Source organism: Trichomycterus rosablanca, chromosome 5, assembly GCF_030014385.1.
Source record: "Trichomycterus rosablanca isolate fTriRos1 chromosome 5, fTriRos1.hap1, whole genome shotgun sequence".
NCBI lineage: Eukaryota > Metazoa > Chordata > Actinopteri > Siluriformes > Trichomycteridae > Trichomycterus > Trichomycterus rosablanca.
The window spans coordinates 15387061-15406964 of NC_085992.1; the positions used below are offsets into that span (position 1 = coordinate 15387061).

General features: G+C 35.9%; 1 protein-coding gene across 1 annotated transcript in view; it reads left to right on the forward strand.

Moving 5' to 3' along the window:
* The first annotated feature begins 14273 nt into the window (after positions 1 to 14273).
* runx3 (RUNX family transcription factor 3) overlaps positions 14274 to 19904 on the forward strand; it is a 39651-nt gene continuing 34020 nt past the window's right edge. The window contains exons 1-3 of the mRNA XM_062994939.1: positions 14274 to 14587; positions 15865 to 16021; positions 19197 to 19301. Coding sequence (XP_062851009.1) covers positions 14306 to 14587; positions 15865 to 16021; positions 19197 to 19301 — 544 coding nt within the window. The 5' untranslated portion in view covers positions 14274 to 14305. The remainder of the gene's footprint in view (positions 14588 to 15864; positions 16022 to 19196; positions 19302 to 19904) is intronic.

Below are 19904 nucleotides of genomic sequence, written 5' to 3' on the forward strand. Positions count from 1 at the left end.
TGTGACAGATATGCATTAAGAGTGGAAATCAGTAATGGAACAATTACTTTTAGACCCCACTATACTTCCATACATTAAGACTCCACACTGTAGCTAGATTGACTCCCTAATTCATATAACGAGTTTGTAATTATTGCATACAGCTGGTCAAGCAAGACTACTTTGATTGCACCAGCTAAAAATTAGATGGAACAGTGGTCTCTACAAAAGCCAAAGAGAAAACTGTTATCGTATACCATGCAAAAATTCAAGCAGGTGGTCAGATGTAATCCAAAAACATATCTGGTATGAATTAGCAGTTGTTAACATAAAAGTTAAGATAAAGTTAAGACTATCTACCATCAAGGTGTAAATTCTCGGCATTTAACAGACGCCTTTATCCAAAGTGACTTCCATTACAGCTATAGTATACAATCTGAGAAATTTAAGGGTCTTGCTCAAGGGCCCAACAGCAGCAACCTGGCAGTGATGGAGCTTGAACCAGCAACCTTCTGATTACTTGTCCAGTACCTTAACCACTAGGCTACAGCTTGCCTTGGTGTTAGACTTGGTGTTAGAGCCTGCTGTGCTGAGAAAATAGCCGTAAACTCCTGCTTTGTCTTGCATGGATGTACATGATGGTATAAAACCTGCTTGGCTGTCCACACTGTCAGGCATGTTTCAGCTGCTTCTAATTTCTGGCTTGGCTTGTTTTGGTGGTTCTTGGATTACAACTCACCGCCCTCAAAAAACCACAATAAACTTAGAAAAGAACTCAAGTTGGTGAATTTTGTTTGTTTGGTTTCTCAAAAGTATGTGTTTTAATTACTGAGTCACAGAAAATAAACATTTGCAAAAATCCTTAAAGTCCCAAGACTGTCATGGCATGCATGTCATTTAAAAGTGGATGTAAACTTTTAACTCTAACTGTTCATACTCTTTCATATGTGCTGATGAACAAATCTGAAAAAGTGAGTCGGTGTTGGCTTTGAGTCACTGTTAGTGTTTATCTATGGCTAGATTTGTTGCCAAAATGGCATTAACCCATGTAACAAGATATGTATACTGGTAAAAATACACAAGGCTGGGGACTTTTCTGAGAGGAAAACTTGAGAGAGTGTGGATGGCGGAAAAGAGAAACAAAGAAGAAAGGGAAGAAAAAAGAGACTGTATGTTGTGGTCAAGTGAGGGAGTGTAGAGGAGGGGATGTTACTGTCACTTTGGCAACACCAACACACATATTGCAGCCATTACCACAGGCAAAAAAAAATGATGTTTTTCTGCAACATGCAATTACTGCAGATTACAGATCAGCCTATGCAGCATCAGAAACTCTCAACAGAAAGCAAGATGTGTGCTGTGTAGCAGGCAAGCAGATGCTTTTAAATTGTCCAAAATCATGCGCTTATTACATGTTAACGACATGCTAATAGATGCTTAATGGATTTCAGTTACATTACTAATGGGCCGTTCTTTAAATATGTTTCCAGAACTCAATTTGTGATGCTTTCTGAATCACTGTTAGCAAAGTGATCTAAGATGGACCTTTAAACAAAAAACACAACCTTATATAACATTATGACCACCGACAGGTGAAGTGAATAACACTGATTATCTCTTCAGCACAGCACCTGTTAGTGGGTGAGATATATTAGGCAGCAAGTGAACATTTTATCCTCAAAGTTGATGTGTTAGAAGCAGGAAAAATGGGCGAGCGTAAGGATTTGAGCGAGTTTGACAAGGGCCAAATTGTGATGGCTAGACGACTGGGTCAGAACATCTCCAAAACTGCAGCTCTTGTGGGGTGTTCCCGGTCTGCAGTGGTCAGTCTCTATCAAAAGTGGTCCAAAAAAGGAACAGTGGTAAACCGGCAACAGGGTCATGGGCGGCCAAGGCTCATTGATGCACGTGGGGAGAGAGGGCTGGCCCGTGTGGTCCGATACAACAGACGAGCTACTGTAGCTCAAATTGCTGAAGAAGTTAATGCTGGTTCTGATAGAAAGGTGTCAGAATACACAGTGCATCACCGTTTGTTACGTATGGGGCAGCAACAGGGGGACCAACACAATATTTGGAGGGTGGTCATAATTTATGCCTGATTGGTGTACATTTATACTTTATAATTCATTAATTTCAAGCTTGTGACTAATTTTGAGCTCTAATTTTTTTATTGACTAATTTAATGTCAGTGGTGGCACTGTGGCGCAGTGGGTAGTGCTGTTGCCTCACAGCAAAAAAGGGCCTGGGCTCGATTCTCCGGCCAGCTTTTTGTGTGGAGTCTCTGTAGCTTTCCTTCGGGTGCTCTGGTTTCCTCAAACAAGTCCAAAGACATGCAGTCAGGTTTATTGGAGCTACTAAATTGCCCTGAGTATGAATGTGTGTGTGTGTGTGTGTGTATATATATACAGTGCCTTGCAAAAGTATTCAGCCCCCTTGAACTTTTCAACCTTTTGCCACATTTCAGGCTTCAAACATAACGATATGAAATTGTAATTTTTTGTGAAGAATCAATAACAAGTGTGACACAATTGTGAAGTGGAACGAAATTTATTGGATATTTTAAACTTTTTTTAGAAATAAAAACCTGAAAAGTGGGGCGTGCAATATTATTCAGCCCCTTTACTTTCAGTGCAGCAAACTCACTCCAGAAGTTCAGTGAGGATCTCTGAATGATCCAATGTTGACCTAAATGACTGATGGTGATAAATAGAATCCACCTGTGTGTAATCAAGTCCGTATAAATGCACCTGCTCTGTGATAGTCTCAGAGTTCTGTTTAAAGCGCAGAGAGCATCATGAAGACCAAGAAACACACCAGGCAGGTCCGAGATACTGTTGTGGAGAAGTTTAAAGCCGAATTTGGATACAAAAAGATTTCCCAAGCTTTAAACATCTCAAGGAGCACTGTGCAAGCGATCATATTGAAATGAAGGGAGTATCAGACCACTGCAAATCTACCAAGACCCGGCCGTCCCTCTAAACTTTCAGCTCAAACAAGGAGAAGACTGATCAGAGATGCAGCCAAGAGGCCCATGATCACTCTGAATGAACTGCAGAGATCTACAGCTGAGGTGGGAGAATCTGTCCATAGGACAACAATCAGTCGTACACTGCACAAATCTGGCCTTTATGGAAGAGTGGCAAGAAGAAAGCCATTTCTCAAAGATATCTATAAAAAGTCACCTGGGAGACACACCAAGCATGTGGAAGAAGGTGTTCTGGTCAGATGAAACCAAAATCGATCTTTTTGGCCACAACGCAAAACGTTATGTTTGGCATAAAAGCAACACAGCTCATCACCCTGAACACACCATCCCCACTGTCAAACATGGTGGTGGCAGCATCATGGTTTGGGCCTGCTTTTCTTTAGCAGGGACAGGGAAGATGGTTAAAATTGATGGGAAGATGGATGGAGCCAAATACAGGACCATTCTGGAAGAAAACCTGTTGCAGTCTGCAAAAGACCTGAGACTGGGACGGTGATTTATCTTCCAACAAGACAATGATCCAAAACATAAAGCAAAATCTACAATGGAATGGTTCACAAATAAACTTATCCAGGTGTTAAAATGGCCAAGTCAAAGTCCAGACCTGAATCCCATCGAGAATCTGTGGAAAGAGCTGAAAACTGCTGTTCACAAACGCTCTCCATCCAACCTCACTGAGCTCGAACTGTTTTGCAAGGAAGAATGGAAAAAATTTCAGTATCTCGATGTGCAAAACTAATAGAGACATACCCCAAGCGACTTGCAGCTGTAATTGCAGCAAAAGGTGGCGCTACAAAGTATTAACGCAAGGGGGCTGAATAATATTGCACGCCCCACTTTTCAGTTTTTTATTTCTAAAAAAAGTTTAAAATATCCAATAAATTTCGTTCCACTTCACGATTGTGTCCCGCTTGTTGTTGATTCTTCACAAAAAATTACAATTTCATATCTTTATGTTTAAAGCCTGAAATGTGGCAAAAGGTTGAAAAGTTCAAGGGGGCTGAATACTTTTGCAAGGCACTGTATATATGTGTGTGCACTGTGATGGACGGGCGACCTGTCCGGGGTGTTTCCTGCCTTTTGCTCAGTGAATCAAATCCACTGTGACCATTAATAGGATAAAGTGGTGGTAAAGCAGACAATGAATGAATGAATGGATGACCTGTGTAAAAGCATCGCTTTGCTGACTACACAGAAATGCAGCATTGTTGGTGGTAGCTGTAAACTCACTGTTAATAAATTTATTTACCAAATCTGAATTTAAGCAACATTTTGTCCAAACCTCACTAATAATATTTCATAAATGCATACCAATACAAGTAAACAATCCATAAAATCATTTAAAGAGAGCATTGTCTTTACATTCATATCAAACTTTTGTGACTCAAATCACTCAACATGGTGAGCCCCTTCAACCCAAGGCTGTGTGTGTTCATATCCGTGTACCTGTTAGTGTTTGACCACTAAAACATCACCGTTCATGTGTTTTCAGAGCTTAGTTTCCTAAATTGTGCACCTGCCAGCCCCCTCTAGAGGCCAGGTGATTTTCATTTCATTTCAACATGGGTTTAAATTAAAATACAGTTTTTTAATAGACCTTAATAGTCTTATAGGACTTTGATACTACAGTATTTAGAGAGAGCAGGATTAAGTGTTCAGTTCTTGTTTTTTGTTAGAATTGTAATTTGTTTGGTTTGGTTCTTTAATAAGTGTTCGTCATCAATGTTTAAATACCACTGTAATGAAGATTACAGCTTAGATTCTGTAAAGATAGGCTTTTACTGTCTGGAAATGAAAATACAGTATTTATTATAACATGTATTTTTACAAAAAATTTATTTTATAGACTTTCATGGCATAATAACGGAAGACTTTCCATGTCATAATAACGGAAGCTATTATTAATACTTTTAATAGATGTTTAATAGATGTCTTTCTTCTAAAATTTTAATAAAACTTACCTAATATGAATCTAACTTACTGATTACGTTGGCGGAACGGTGACTCGGTGGGTAGCACTGTTGCCTCACAGCAAGAAGGTCCTGGGTTCGATCCCCAGGTGGGGCGGTCCGGGTCCTTTCTGTCTGGAGTTTGCATGTTCTTCCCATGTCTGCGTGGGTTTCCTCCGGGTGCTCCGATTTCCTCCCACAGTCCAAAGACGTGCAAGTGAGGTGAATTGGAGATACTTAATTGACCATGACTGCGTTTGTGATTAAAACTTGTGAACTGATGAATCTTGTATTACAAATAACTACCGTTTCTGTCATGAATGTAACCAAAGTGTGTAAAACATGACGTTAAAATCCTAATAAACAAACAAACAAACATAGTGATTACTTGTTAAACAAGCCATCTTCACCCTAGGACAAGCAGTATGTGATATATGGAGGTGCAGACTGCATTTCTGTACCTTGGGCCTATTTTTTTTTTTTTAATAATCAAATAAGGGCTGTAGCACATAGAAGAAGCTTTTGTGGTCTGTTGCAGTTTAGCTGACCAAAAAATTGAGAACCACTGTGTTAGATTTGTATACAGCATCTGGATATACTAAGCTATGCTATCCTTTTATTTTTAATTCCAAATATTAGGACTAAACTTCTAATGTTAACTTTTTTAATAGTTTTTTTAAATCTAACACATTATAAGTGAGCACAATTATAAAACATAATTAGAAAAATGTCATTCATGTCAGACCTTTACCTTTAGGTTAGGCACTTAGTACTAAATGGGATTAATTTTACATAATTGGATGTAAGAGGGTGTAACTTTAAAGCAAGGAACTTTTGGAATGCCGGTGAGAAATCGTATGCTGATCACATAAGGAATCTTTTAATTACTCCAAAACATTATAACCACTAACTCATGTCATTCTGTCAAAATGAGAATGATGTGATTTTGACTCTTAGCTTTAATGATCCTTTTTTAATAGACGTGACTGTACTCAGGAAAAAATATGGTTGCAATTCTGTAATCGGGAGCTGCAGAAGTGGGTTAGAATGCCTGCCAATCCTGAATGCTTCTGTGTAAAGAACAAGTTGGTCCCATCCAGCCTAACAGCATGTTTTAATCAGAATGATTACACATGATATCACTGTTTATCCTGGATATTTTACTGTGGCCCCATTAAGCAGCTATTATCAATAAGCTTACAAGCCAAAAGCAAGAATGCTCCATACTTTCATTACATTTAATATTAATGTGTTAGAATGATAACAGCATAATAATACACAGTAGGCAGAGGAAGCTGTAAAAGCTCCTCTAAAACATTCACTAATGTGATGTGATGATCAGTCCATTTATTTAGTTCAGTTCTGTTAAACTGCAGTAATAATAGATAAATATGTGACTTAAATGCATCTGATAGGGACATAGAAGAAAGTTGCATCTGTTAGCTTTCTCTCCTCCAGTTTGTTTGCATGCTGGCTCAGAGCAGAAGCCCACGGACATGAAACACAAGCAAATAGGCCTACTTTTTATGGAAGGAATGCACTCTGTGGCTTCGAGGCTCCTTCTCTTTGTAACTTGCAAATGCAAAGAAGCAAGCAGCCACCCACAACTGGTGAAGATGAAAAATCAGACCATTTCTGGTATATTTTTTTGCCTTGTGCTTTGCTGTGACCAGTGATTTTTCTCCTTCAGTAATCTGCCTATTTTGTGTTTTTAAGTACAGGTGCTTTACATGTAGTCATGGTATAACCTCCATATGCCTCTATAACGTCTGTTTTATTTATTTGTAACAGGTAACTGTTTGGTCGCTCAGGCATCTAAGTGACCAAATGTTACAAATAAAAGAAAACGTTATAGAGCCATATGGAAGTTATACCATCTTAAAAAAAAAAAAAAAAAAAAAGCCATCTTAAAAATAAAAAGAATATACCATCTTAAAAATAAAAAGAATATGCCATCTTAAAAATAAAAAAAATGATATACCATCTTAAAAATAAAAGAAAATGCCATTTTAAAAATAAAAAGAATATACCATGTTAAAAATAAAAAGAATATACCGTCTTAAATATAAAAAGAATATACCATCTTAAAAATAAAAAAAAATGCCATTTTAAAAATAAAAAGAATATACCATGTTAAAAATAAAAAGAATATGCCATCTTAAAAATAAAAAGAATATACCATCTTAAAAATAAAAAATAAATGCCATTTTAGAAATAAAAAGAATATACCATGTTAAAAATAAAAAGAATATACCATCTTAAAAATAAAAAGAATATACCAATCTTTAAAATAAAAAAAATGCCATTTTAAAAATAAAAAGAATATACCATGTTAAAAATAAAAAGAATATACCATCTTAAAAATAAAAAGAATATACCATCTTAAAAACAAAAAGAATATACCATCTAAAAATTAAACTCAATAAAAGTTTTATTTAATCTTTTCATTCAATTCCTGTGCAATATTGTACCACTGCTTTATCCTGGTCAAGGTCATGGTGGGTCCAGTTTCCCCTAAATCACTGGGCACAATGCAGCAACACACCCGGGCAGACACCAATCATCAGTCATAGCTGTATGTATATGCCTGACTAATAACTGACTAATTATCACTGGGGATTCAAACTTCGGATCCCAGCAGCAGTGGACTAGTGTAATTTACCTCTGTGTCACTTGAGCACCAGTATACAAATTATTCAAATGTTATAAAGCACCATGTCCAGAGGTAGCAGAAATACACAAATCCCTGATGCAAGTACATATACTCATTAAAATATACTTTGGTAAAAAATTACCGTTAGTTAGTTTTTACTTAACTACCACTTTTATGCACAGTCCAGACTTTTAACTTTTGTGGACAGTTCACTTGTTGGCCTGAAAATTAGAACTATTACTTTATCCTAAGTAATGACTTTGATTTCACTGAAGGAAATGGAACACAGCTAATGATTTACACTGTCTAGACATCTCACCATGAGCTTGTTAGACATAATATTCCAAAACTGTGCATATCTGTATTGTGGCCATCCACCCCTGCTACATATGTGACTATGACAGTGGGCATTTGTGGGAATTTGTGCACACTAATGTTGAATGAGAAAATCTGGCGTGTAGCCAACTTTGCAGTTTATCCTAAATATATCTAATGAGGTTGAGGCCAGGGCTGTGTGCAATTCGCTGAAGTTCCTTCACATTAAACTCATCAAACCTTGTGTTTATGGATCTCATTTTTTTTGCACAGATAAGATAAAAGGGCCTTTTCCAAACCATCATGCCTACACTCAATAATTGGGAATAGTGTTTACATACTTTTGACTTGTTTTAGAGTTGAAGATTCTGCTGAGTGTGCTTCAATTTAAATATATGCCTAAAATGCATCAGTAGCAATAGTGAAGGTGATGAAAATGCTATCTAGTGGTCTGCATATCAGATGCATTCCATCTACTACATGCTTGCTGCAATACATGCATCATCTCAGTGACGTCCCTTTATTGAAACTTCATGGAGCAGGCAGTCTGATGAATGAATGCATTTTTAAAAACCAGTCCCTATAAAGCCCTTTGACATCTCGCATGGAAAGAAAACTCTAAATAATCAGATCATGATGAGGCTGCATCTGTCTTGCCATCAACGCTGATTAAAGCCGAATGAGCGGCAGTCTGATAGCGGAGTCTCTGGGCTTTCCCTGAAACAAGCGCTCGCTTTGAACTTGTGAAAGCCGGTGGTCCATTTGTACCGAATCACGTCATTTTTCACCACGTTATTAAGTCACCACCGCGCGCTGTCCTGCTGAAAAAAAACACTTTAAGGAGGATGGATTAGGAAACGCATACTCGGTATTAGATATGTGCGGCATGCGAGCAGTGCGGAGCGCGCGCCTGAAACTGTAGAAACTGCGCGCTGAGGAGGATCAGGTAACAGACAGGAGCGCGCGGGGTCGGGCACGCAGTTACACGCGGTTACACATACTAATAACGAACAGATGCGCGAGCTCGAGCTCTAACAGAACATCGTGAGCTTTTATTTGTGCAGATTTACAACGATGCTGTCCGGTCTATTAGTGTTTCCACACTCAAAACCCGGGACTGTTCGGGCTTTACTTTACACACACCTGCAGTATGAATGTGAACACGTTAGCTCACGAGAGATGACTTTATTCTCATGTTGATTTCTGATTCGTACAGTCGAGACCAAACGTTTATAACAACGCTTATAAGGCGCGTGTGTATCATGGCAGCATTGTAATTAATTTTATTCCTTTTCTTTTGGTACATAAAATTCTTTGTCCATCCCCACCACATTAAAACATATAGGTTTGCACCTTGCATTGGTTTGCAAGGACGATGCACTGTCTTAAACAACACGTCTATTCATTTTTTTGTACATAAAGTTCTTTGTCCACCCCATCCCCAAAAATATATATTTATTTTGGGTTTTCTATTTTTAATATGCAGGTAGAAAAACATTTTTCAATGTCAGTGGTTAGACATTGCACTTCATTTACAAAGCCTGTCTTAAAATACACAATAAACAACACCTATCCATCTTTTTTGTACATAAAGTTCTTTGTCCACCCAAATAAATATAAAGGTTTATTTTGGGTTTTCTTGGTTTTTAATATGCAGGTAGAAAAACATTTTTCAATGTCAGTGGTTATATAGACATTGCACTTCATTTCTAAAGCCTGTCTTAAAATACACAATGAACAACACGCCTATCCATCTTTTTTGTACATGAAGTTCTTTGTCCACTCTACCCCCAAATATATGGGTTTAATTTGGGTTTTCTTAATTTTTAATATGCAGGTAAGAAAAAGTGCTTAATTGTCAGTGGTTGTAGACATCGCACTTCATTTCTAAAGCCTGTGAACAATAAACAACACGCCTACCCATGTTTTTTTGTACATAAAGTTATTTGTCCACCCCCATGAAAATAAAGGTTTATTTTGGGTTTTTAATGTTTTAATATGCAGGTTAAAATGTTTTATAATGTCAGTGGTTATGGAGACATTGTATTTCTAAAGCCTGTCTTAAAATACACAATGAACAACACACCTATCCATCTTTTATTTTACATGAAGTTCCTTGTCCACCCCATCCCATTACAAATATAAAGGTTTATTTTAGGTTTCCTATTTTTTAAATGAAGATAAGAAAAAGTGCTTCATTGTAAGTGGTGATAGGGATAATGCACTTAATTTCTAAAGCATGTCTTAAAATACACAATGGACAACATTCCAATCCATCTTTTGCGCATTTAAAAATTACAGATTTTTACCTGTAACAGAAACTGCTAATTTTGGAGACTAACTATGCATATTGAGGCTTTTATGTTTACACTGTATTGTTACATGCTACTGTATTGTTCTGGTAGGACTGAATTCTGAAACACTTACAAGTAAAAATACTCTTTATTTTGTTTTACCTGTGTTTATGCACCGATCATGTGCACCCACGTTAGGAAAATAAATAAAATTAAGTGGTATTATTTAATTCGGTTATAACTAATAATAGAAATAATATTAGTTACCTTTCGCCCAGTGAATCAGACCTACCGCGAGCCTGAATAGGATAAAGCGGTGGTAAAGCAGACAATGAATGAATGAATGAATGAATTAATGAATTTTAATTCTGTAAAAACTGTCCTCGCGTCTCTAGCCAATTCTTTTCTCATTCTTTTTTTATTTAATGTCAGTTTTTCATGTCTCCTCATCTTCATGTCTGGTTTGATTAACCATGTGCTATTGTGCAGAGCTATATACGAACATAATAATAATAATAATAATAATAATAATAATAATAATAATAATAATAATAAAAATTAAAATAATAATAATAAATATATTATTTTGTGCACATTGTGAAAAATATTTTAATTAAGCAATGCCAAAAATAAAATATCACATATAACGTGTTATTAATCGCAGTGATGAAAGATGCAAATGCGATGTTGTGTTAATGCTTATGTTTGCGTATAGTTGCCAAGCATTATACAGTAATTTATTCGTTTGGATAAATAAAACACGGTAAATTTGTAAGACACGCACTGTTATAATTAATAATAATAATAATAATAATAATAATAATAATAATAATTATTATTATTATTATTATTATACACGTGCATACATTTTTGCAGTACAATTAGATAAAAAAAATTAATATTAGATTAACATTATTGTTGCAATAACTTTTGTTGCAAAAGATAAGTAAAGCACAAATTGGGTTGCTAGAACACATAATTTAAATCAATTCAATGTTGTGCCTTTTTCCGTTTATTAGGCTTCTTCCATAAATAATAAACACATATAGATGGCAAACACATTCTGTATGTAAAAGAACTAACAATAAAAGTATTATTATTATTATTATTATTATTAATGGTTTTATCAGGAGGGGAGTAGGAGCACACCGCATTGGTTCTAGAGGTCGTATTTCCTTTACAGAATCTGCTGAGATCAGCCTTAAAAAATCATTTAAGATCGTTTTGTTTTTTATCACTTAACATTTTCTGAAATCTAATCGTTACATTTAGATGTGGTATGTTCACTGTGACATGAATAATGACAAAAAAACGTTTGGTAATTACTTTTACTATCTAGTATCCAATTTAGTCCACCGCCAACCCTGTAAGCTGGGGTGAAAAATAATTTTGGCATGCTGCTTTGCACACTAGTGAAGAATCCTGTCTCTCCTGTGTGTGTGTGTGTGTGTGTGTGTGTGTGTGTGTGTGTTTAACCTCAGGCTCATTTATATCGACAAACGCGCCTACTAGCGGTAAAGCGCTGCTGGGAGGGAAGGGTGTGGTTTGTCACGTGAACCGCATCCAACTTCAACCGCTGTATCGTACTGCAGCTGATGTGTATGACACACATGATCATCACTCATAATTATTGTCCCATGGTCCTGTTTATTATTGTGTGATCATAATCAGTGTTGGGTCGAGACCGAATAAAGCTCCCAGATCTCAGGTGTGTTCTTCTAACTGCCTGTATAACTACCCTCTGAATATATACATAAACTAGTATTGTCTTCTGTCGAAAAAATACCAAATAAGTATTTTAATTCTAAATGATTTGTGTATATTTGATTATGGGTAAAAAAGTGACTGGTTTTGGGTCGTGGTTTAAAGATAAAGAACAATTGTGGATGTCAAAGCAAGAGCAATGGAAACGTCTGATCTAGTAATATGTGCTATATGCAATTATGTGTGCATACATTGCAATTAGTCTTTTTTATTATTATTATTATTAATAATAATAATAATAATAATAATAATAATAATAATAAAATATTGCCAGTGTAAGAATAAGGATCAAGTTTCATTTGTCAGATTTCGGATTTCAGGGATTTTCCTGGTAATGTGAATTCAAGGCAGATCACTTAACTTTGTCCAGATCCTATGAAACATCATTGCAAAGTGTCAGTAAGCTTACCTAGAATAGTTACTTTATTGACCAAATAAATTTATTAGCATTAATACCTTTTTATATCTCACTTTCATTTGCTGCCACAGGAGCCTTGACCACACGTGCCCATTCATCACTTAAGCATTATAAGATCAGGAAATACTCTAGATACCTATATTAAATAAGTCATGGTTTTTTTTCTTATTTCATATTACAAAACAATTCTTTTACTGATAGCTTATTAATCTGCTTTTTATACCTGTCCTTATTCATACTGCATATTAAGTATGGTTTAACTTCAACTCTATCGAATATTCTTTCTAAATATAAACAACAGTTTATTACACATACACATGTATGATTGTTCTGATGTCAATCTCTGCTATATTTGCTATTATTAATCCTTACTGATATTGTTATAAATGCTGGTAGTATTAAGTAAGGGCTTGTGACTTGGTTTTGCTTGCAAATTTCTAGTCATGATTTGATAGGAAATTAAAATGTATTCATAGTGAGTGTTTCATTATTTGCAAAAGCTTATTACTAGCTTTAAAATTATACACTGTAATACTGTTTAAGACTCCACTTACATAGTGGAGGATACCTTTTGCTGGTTCTATTATTTGTGTAATTTAACACCCCCTAAAGGCAAAAACGTATTTAACGTATTTCATTTTTAGTAAGCAAATCAGATAGTCATACACTATATCGTATTGTTATTTTAAAGGAAATACTGCTTGTATATCAGGCATGTCTCTGTGTAAATGTGGAAAAGAAAAGCCGAATGTTCCTTTGTTTTTGTTTTTTATTCTCGTTTATGTCCGACCTCATACTTCAGCTTTTAAAGTTTTGTCATAGAAATCTCATAGAAAATTATAGAAAAATGCAAAATTAATCAGACAGTTTTGTGTCAGTATGAGAGACATTGCAGTGTCCTTTGAGTTTGGGAGGTTAATGCAAATTCCAAACAGCCTCCAAATGCAGTGAAATATTATGAACGGTCTTACTTGATTGCACATTTATTTGGCTTTCAGCTTTATATATATATATATATATATATATATATATATATATATATATATATATATATATATATATATATATATATATATATAACAGTAATACATGTGATGTTTAATGATGGATGTATAAGCGATGGGCATGAGCCTCTTCTACAGCGCACGAATTGAACCACACCCACTGTGCATTTAGACAAAGCTTTCGCTTTTTGTGTTGCAATCTGATTGGTCTAGAGCTCTTGTGAAACCACTCCTTTTTGTCTCATTGGTTGAGCAATCGGACCTCGGAAACTTCTAAAACGAGTTGAGTAAACATCAGCGTATAGACCACAGTCAGAGTGCACAAGAGCGATCAAGACCAAGATCAGCGGCTCTTAGACTTAATGGAGAGAAGGATCACACGTACTTAGACTGGATCTGATCAACGCTCGATGCTTTAGAAAAGTTTGGACGGACTTTTTGATTTATTTGGAATAAACTCAGGAAGCCAGTTGTCGGAACCTGCTGTCAAGGGGGAGAACGAGCTGTAAAGCAAAACAAAGTGGACGCTATGCAGAATTTACAGGAGACCAAATGATGAAGAGCCTGAATTTAGCTTAGTGTGACAGAAAAGTGTTGTTTAAGATTATTATAGACGTGAATACGGTTAGTGGCTGAAGCAGGAGTCAGACCGTGACGGCTGAGACTGTGTGATTTGTATCTGACACTAAACCGCTGTGCAGAAGTGAAGACGGCTTCATTTGCGGTTTCTTGCTTCTTGATTTTTGTGTTTGTTTTGTGGATCAACCCGATCTACAGTTAACTCTTTGAGCGCTGCTAGATCAGCCTCATTTATTTAATCGCAGTTTTTTTTTTATTCAAAAAAGAGGACAGCACAGCACAGATCTTGGGCACCCACAAGCGTTAGTGCATTTTTTTTTTTGTTTCGATTCAGTTCTGAAGTGACACTCTCCACGCTTTCGTGATGCATATTCCTGTAGATCCGACCACCACGAGACGCTTCACGCCGCCCTCCACGTCGTTCCAGTGTGGGAAGTTAAGCAGCGGGGACGTCAGTGCGGGTACCGGGGGCAGCATGAGCGTGGCGGGGCCGCTGAGGACGCGACACACGGCGGACGCGCGCTCCGTGGTGGACGTGCTGGCGGACCACGCTGGAGAACTGGTGCGCACCGACAGTCCGAACTTCCTCTGCTCCGTGCTGCCTTCACACTGGCGCTGCAACAAGACCCTACCCGTGGCTTTCAAGGTAATTTATACATGTACATATAAATAATGCAACATCTGCGCTTGTTCTTATAAAAGAATTACAATCATTTTTAGTTAATTCGAATATTTATATGTTGTGTTGATGTGAGAGATTTGTTCATTTTACCTATGCACACAGTGGAATTTCATGAAGTCTATGGATAATCATTTTGCAATATATTAATATTTAAAAGGATCTAATTGTCTTTAATGTTTACTTCATAGGACTTAAGTAAAACGAGTGACAATACTTTAATTTATACATATAAAAATGTCCTTCATGTTAATATACAAATGTCAGTACTTTCATATACAAACAATAACAAACTATAAATAAGAAACATTTAAGAGTAAAAATCTATATATTATTACATACATACATTATAATAGACTACAAAGAAGTGTATAAGCATACACTATGTTCTAATGCTAAATATGTAAATATAGTACATATTAAACTTTAGACTGCTGCAAATACTACTGCTGCAAATAAACTATGCACACAGTGGAATTTAATGAAGTCTATGGATAATCATCAATCATTTTGCAATATATATAACAAAATATTTTTGAAGAACAAAATCAAAAGCTTATTGTTTTCAATCAAAAGTTTATTATTAATACGCACAAGTATGTATACTCGGGACTTTCTACTGCAAACGCATCTTGAATTTTGACTTTTTTGTTGATGCAATTCCTGAGATGTTATTGATTATAATGTTGTAAGTAATGAAAGAACATTTATTATTATTATTATTATTAACATTATTATGACTATTAACATTATTATTTATAAGGAATACAATTGTCGGCCTATAACACTGTTTGTTCACATTTTCTGATTGAAAAATTTAGATTTATTATCCAGTAAATTAAAGGACACTTAAAATCTATTTCGATGAGATAAATTCATTAAACAGGCTGACCTGGCAATGCGCATCCTAGCAATGCAGTGCATGCCAACTCTGTCACACCCATCACAAACGCCTTTTAAAGCTCATAAAAATAAGCTGTAAATCTACACGTATTAAATCGGTATGTGTTGAAACTATATAGTAACAATTATAATAATTAGTGTTGGGTATATATTGTATTTATGTATTATGTATTTAACATATGTGTACATTATAGATAAATAATAAGCTTCTATTTATGTACTGTGGTTACAGTATGTTGTGTGGTCAGTTCCAGCTGATGCGGTTTTGACCCGATTTTATCTGTATAAGGCAGTGTGTGTGAGCATGTTTCATACCTGGTCATGGCCGCTATTCCGTGTAGGTGGTGGCTCTCGGTGACGTTCCTGACGGAACTCTGGTTACTGTTATGGCCGGGAACGATGAGAATTACTCGGCTGAGCTGAGGAATGCCTCCGCCGTTATGAAGAACCAAGTTGCCCGTTTCAACGACCTGCGATTTGTGGGAAGAAGTGGCAGAGGTGCGTAAACAAATAGCTTATGGTTAAGTGGTTATGTTTTATTAAACTCTGCTAAATCCACTTATATCTTTATATCACGTGTCTGCATCAAAACACTTATTTTGAAAGACATGCATTAAAATTCACATGTACCAGCTGTGACTGGGCTGTCTGGTACTCTTACAAACACGTGCTGTGGGCACTGTGAGGTGTCAGTGCTTCAATGAATCAATTGTAATAATTTAATAGGCCTATAAAAAGGATTCTACATAAATTCCCATATTTGATTTCTCTACCTACGTAAATATCTTTGCAAATCATGAATCAAAATGTCTATATCTAAGCATTTCATTTTTTATATTATAGTTCCAGTGTCTGTGCCACCTCGTAATTATAAAAGGGCATAATCCACAGATTTGTAATTACTATTACTATAACTGTAAAAGATTTAATGACTTGCTTGTAAAATTTAAAAAAGACCTGTAATGAAACAGGATGTAAGGTATCATTTATGAGGAAATATTAACATTTAAAGTGTTTATTTTAAGGACTTTGTGCTTTATAGTACAGAGGCTGTAGTTTATTGGTTTATTTCACCAAGAATAAAACATGCTGCATCAACAATGTAATAATATTCTCAGTAGGTGCTTGTAAGCAGCCAACAAAAAACTGATTGCGTAACAATTCTAATTGTCTTTAATATTTACTTCATGTGACTTGAGTAAAACGAGTCTGACAATACTTTAATTAAATTTATACATATAAAAATGTCCTTCATCTTTATTATGTTAATATACAAATGTCTGTCTACTTTCATATACAAACAATAACAAACTGTAAATAAGAAACATAAGAGTAAAAATCTACGTCTTATTATAATAGGCTACACAAAGAAGTGTGTAAGCAATACACTATGTTCTAATGCTAAATATATAAAAATAGTGCATATTAAACTTTAGACTGCTGCAAATGCTACACCTAAGAATAGCAAATATGAGCCAAAGGTATGAGATCATTTTGTCACTGATAATAACCACTGGTTCAGCCAAGGTGTTCTGCAGAACTGCCCACATAGGCTTTAAAATCTACAATGGTCACAATCACAGTTGGCGCAAATAATTCTCATTGGGCTACTATGTTTTCATTATGATTACTATGATTAAGGAATCTAACCATCACATTATTATTATACAATCATGCAACCAATCATTATCATTAATTAATAATGAATCTTTACAACGTTAAATAATTGTATATAGGTTGAATCATAATTCATCAAATGAAAGAAGCCTAATATATATTTTATAACTGACCAGTGAACACTATTTTTAAAAGCTGTGGTTTTTCCCATTTTATTTCCCTTTTCCTTTGTATTTCTCCATAAAATATGCATTCATTTAGATCCTTTTATGCTTTTAAAAATAGTGAAATGTGGCTGTTTCTGTTCAGGCCTCAAACCTCTGTATTCCTTTATCACTTAAATGTTTGGGGTTTATTAATAATGTAACTGTTAGGTTGCACATATAAATTAGGTAAATGCAATGCATCATTTGATCAGGATACTAGGGGCTTGTAAATACAAACATGTTCTGACATAAATACATTTTGGGCAAACCGAATAAACCATAGTGCACTCCATAGGGTGAGGAATCTAATTTTAGAAATAATAGTGCACTTACAGAGAATATGAAGTAATTTGGGATTCAGCCAATAGCAGCCTAATGTTAAGCTTTGAGCCACCGTGTTCATCTTTCATTTGATGTTTTACGGTTTATTAAACATATGAATCCAGTGAATCCAATGTAAACATTATTTATTATATTATCAGATGCTCGTAAATGTACATGGTGATGTGACAGTTTTAAAGTTTGCTTTTTATTCGGAAATCTAAAGAATGAACATTGTGTATTTAGAATATAGTGCACTCCGTAGGGTGCAGAATACAATTCCATAAATTAATAAGTAGTGCACTTAATATGGAATCTGAATTTATTTGGAATGCAGCCAGTAGTAGGCTACTTTTAAGCCTCAACCCGACTTGTTTCTTATTATTAAACGTTTTACGATTAATTAATGGTGTTTTAGACTGTAAACGTGTAAAAATAAGTATAAGTATTAAGTATCAGGTCTAGGCTGTATTTGTTTTGTTCAAAAATACCTTACTGGGTGTTTTTTTTTCTTTGGCTAGTCTAGCCTTAATGTTTGGATTTTTCACAGATTAGCTTGTTTACACACCTTTAAAACAGCTACATACATAGCTGAAATTCCTTCACAGTTCCTTTTCCCTCGCCGTTTTCTCTCGCTCGCTCCTGGCTCTTTTTTTCTCGCCAGACTTTTAAACATTTGCAGACGGATGAAAGGAAATGGGGGGAATTAAAAAGTACCTTTCATTTCTGCACTCAATTACTCCACCCGACTCCTGCCCCGCTTTTCCTTTCCTCCGGTCTCCCTCCAGTCTCCTCGCACAGCCGGAGTCTTCGGCCGCATCCCAAACCGCATACTGGCTCACTAGGTGGTGTGTCAGAATACGTCCGACTGTACGTCGGACTAATTTGGCACACTTTTTTAAAAGGAAGTTTGTGGTTTACAACAGAGCCAATCGTTTTCTTTGCGCTCTTTAAAAGGACTGTTATTAGTAACTGCCATTCTGGATCTTTTCAGTGAGTCATTATAAACTGTCATTCTCTTTCTATTTTCAAACGGTTCTTTGTTCATTAGCATATTTAATTCAGGGTTGCTTGTTGCTTTTGTAAAACTGTTTTTGTTGTTGGACTTTTGTAAAGAATTGCAACATTTGAAATCATGAGCCAGTAGAAAACTAGTCATATTTTTCTTTTTTAAAAGGGTCATAAATAAATACCTATTTATGCTTTGCTAGCAGTTCACCCAACCAGTTGTCCCAAAATAAGTGCACAACAGGACCACCTATTATTACCTGATATTTATTACCAAATAAAAACATAACAGGAAAAAATTTAGTGTTTAGTCAAAACAGGTAATAAAGTAACAACTGGCTAAAATAATAAGCACTGGGACTATATACATGACCAAAAGTGTCCAGTTACACTGAATAAAACCAAATCTTTACATCTGAGAAAGATGGACTGCTAATAAAATGCTTCCCTCAGTTCCCCCATTTGGTCTACAATGTGCACATTAGGATTAATTTCCTTTCATTTTGCTGTTTATTCCTCAGGGAAGAGTTTTACTCTGACTATCACAGTGTTCACCGGACCCCCCCAGGTGGCTACATATCACCGTGCCATCAAAGTCACCGTGGATGGACCACGAGAGCCTAGACGTGAGTACCTTCACGCTTTTACTTCACATACTTTGTACAGATTTGTTAGCTATGCTTGTGTAACTATATAAGAATACACTGTACAAGAAAGCAGTTTTGGAGCCAAGCACAGGTTGGTATATGATGCCATTTCGGTCTTATTGGTGTGCCAATTGTTGAGCTAGGATGTCATATGTGCTCTAAAACCTGTTGGGATAAATAGACCACACTAAATACACCCAGCAGTCAGTGAGTCTGTGACCTGGGCTAAAATAGATGGAGTCAATATAACACTGTAGTTATATTAGTCTGTATGACTCAGTGTGCTCTTCTTAGCAGGACAGGCTGAAGTTTACAGGTGATGTGGTTACACTCTTTTTTTTTGCGTCTCTCACTCGAAACTGACTTAGCCATAAAACGGTTGGCAAGGTGCTTTATCTGGGAACGGATCAAAATCAAAGATCTTTCATCAGATGCCAAAATGCAAACACAAATAACGCTTTGGCTTACAGGTCTGGCAACGGTATGGGCATTATCAAGTGTTGTTAGACCTTCATGGTGGGAAAAACAATGCAATGGGTGTAATCTTTCAGTTCAGTAAAACAACAGAAGTCCTCATGATGT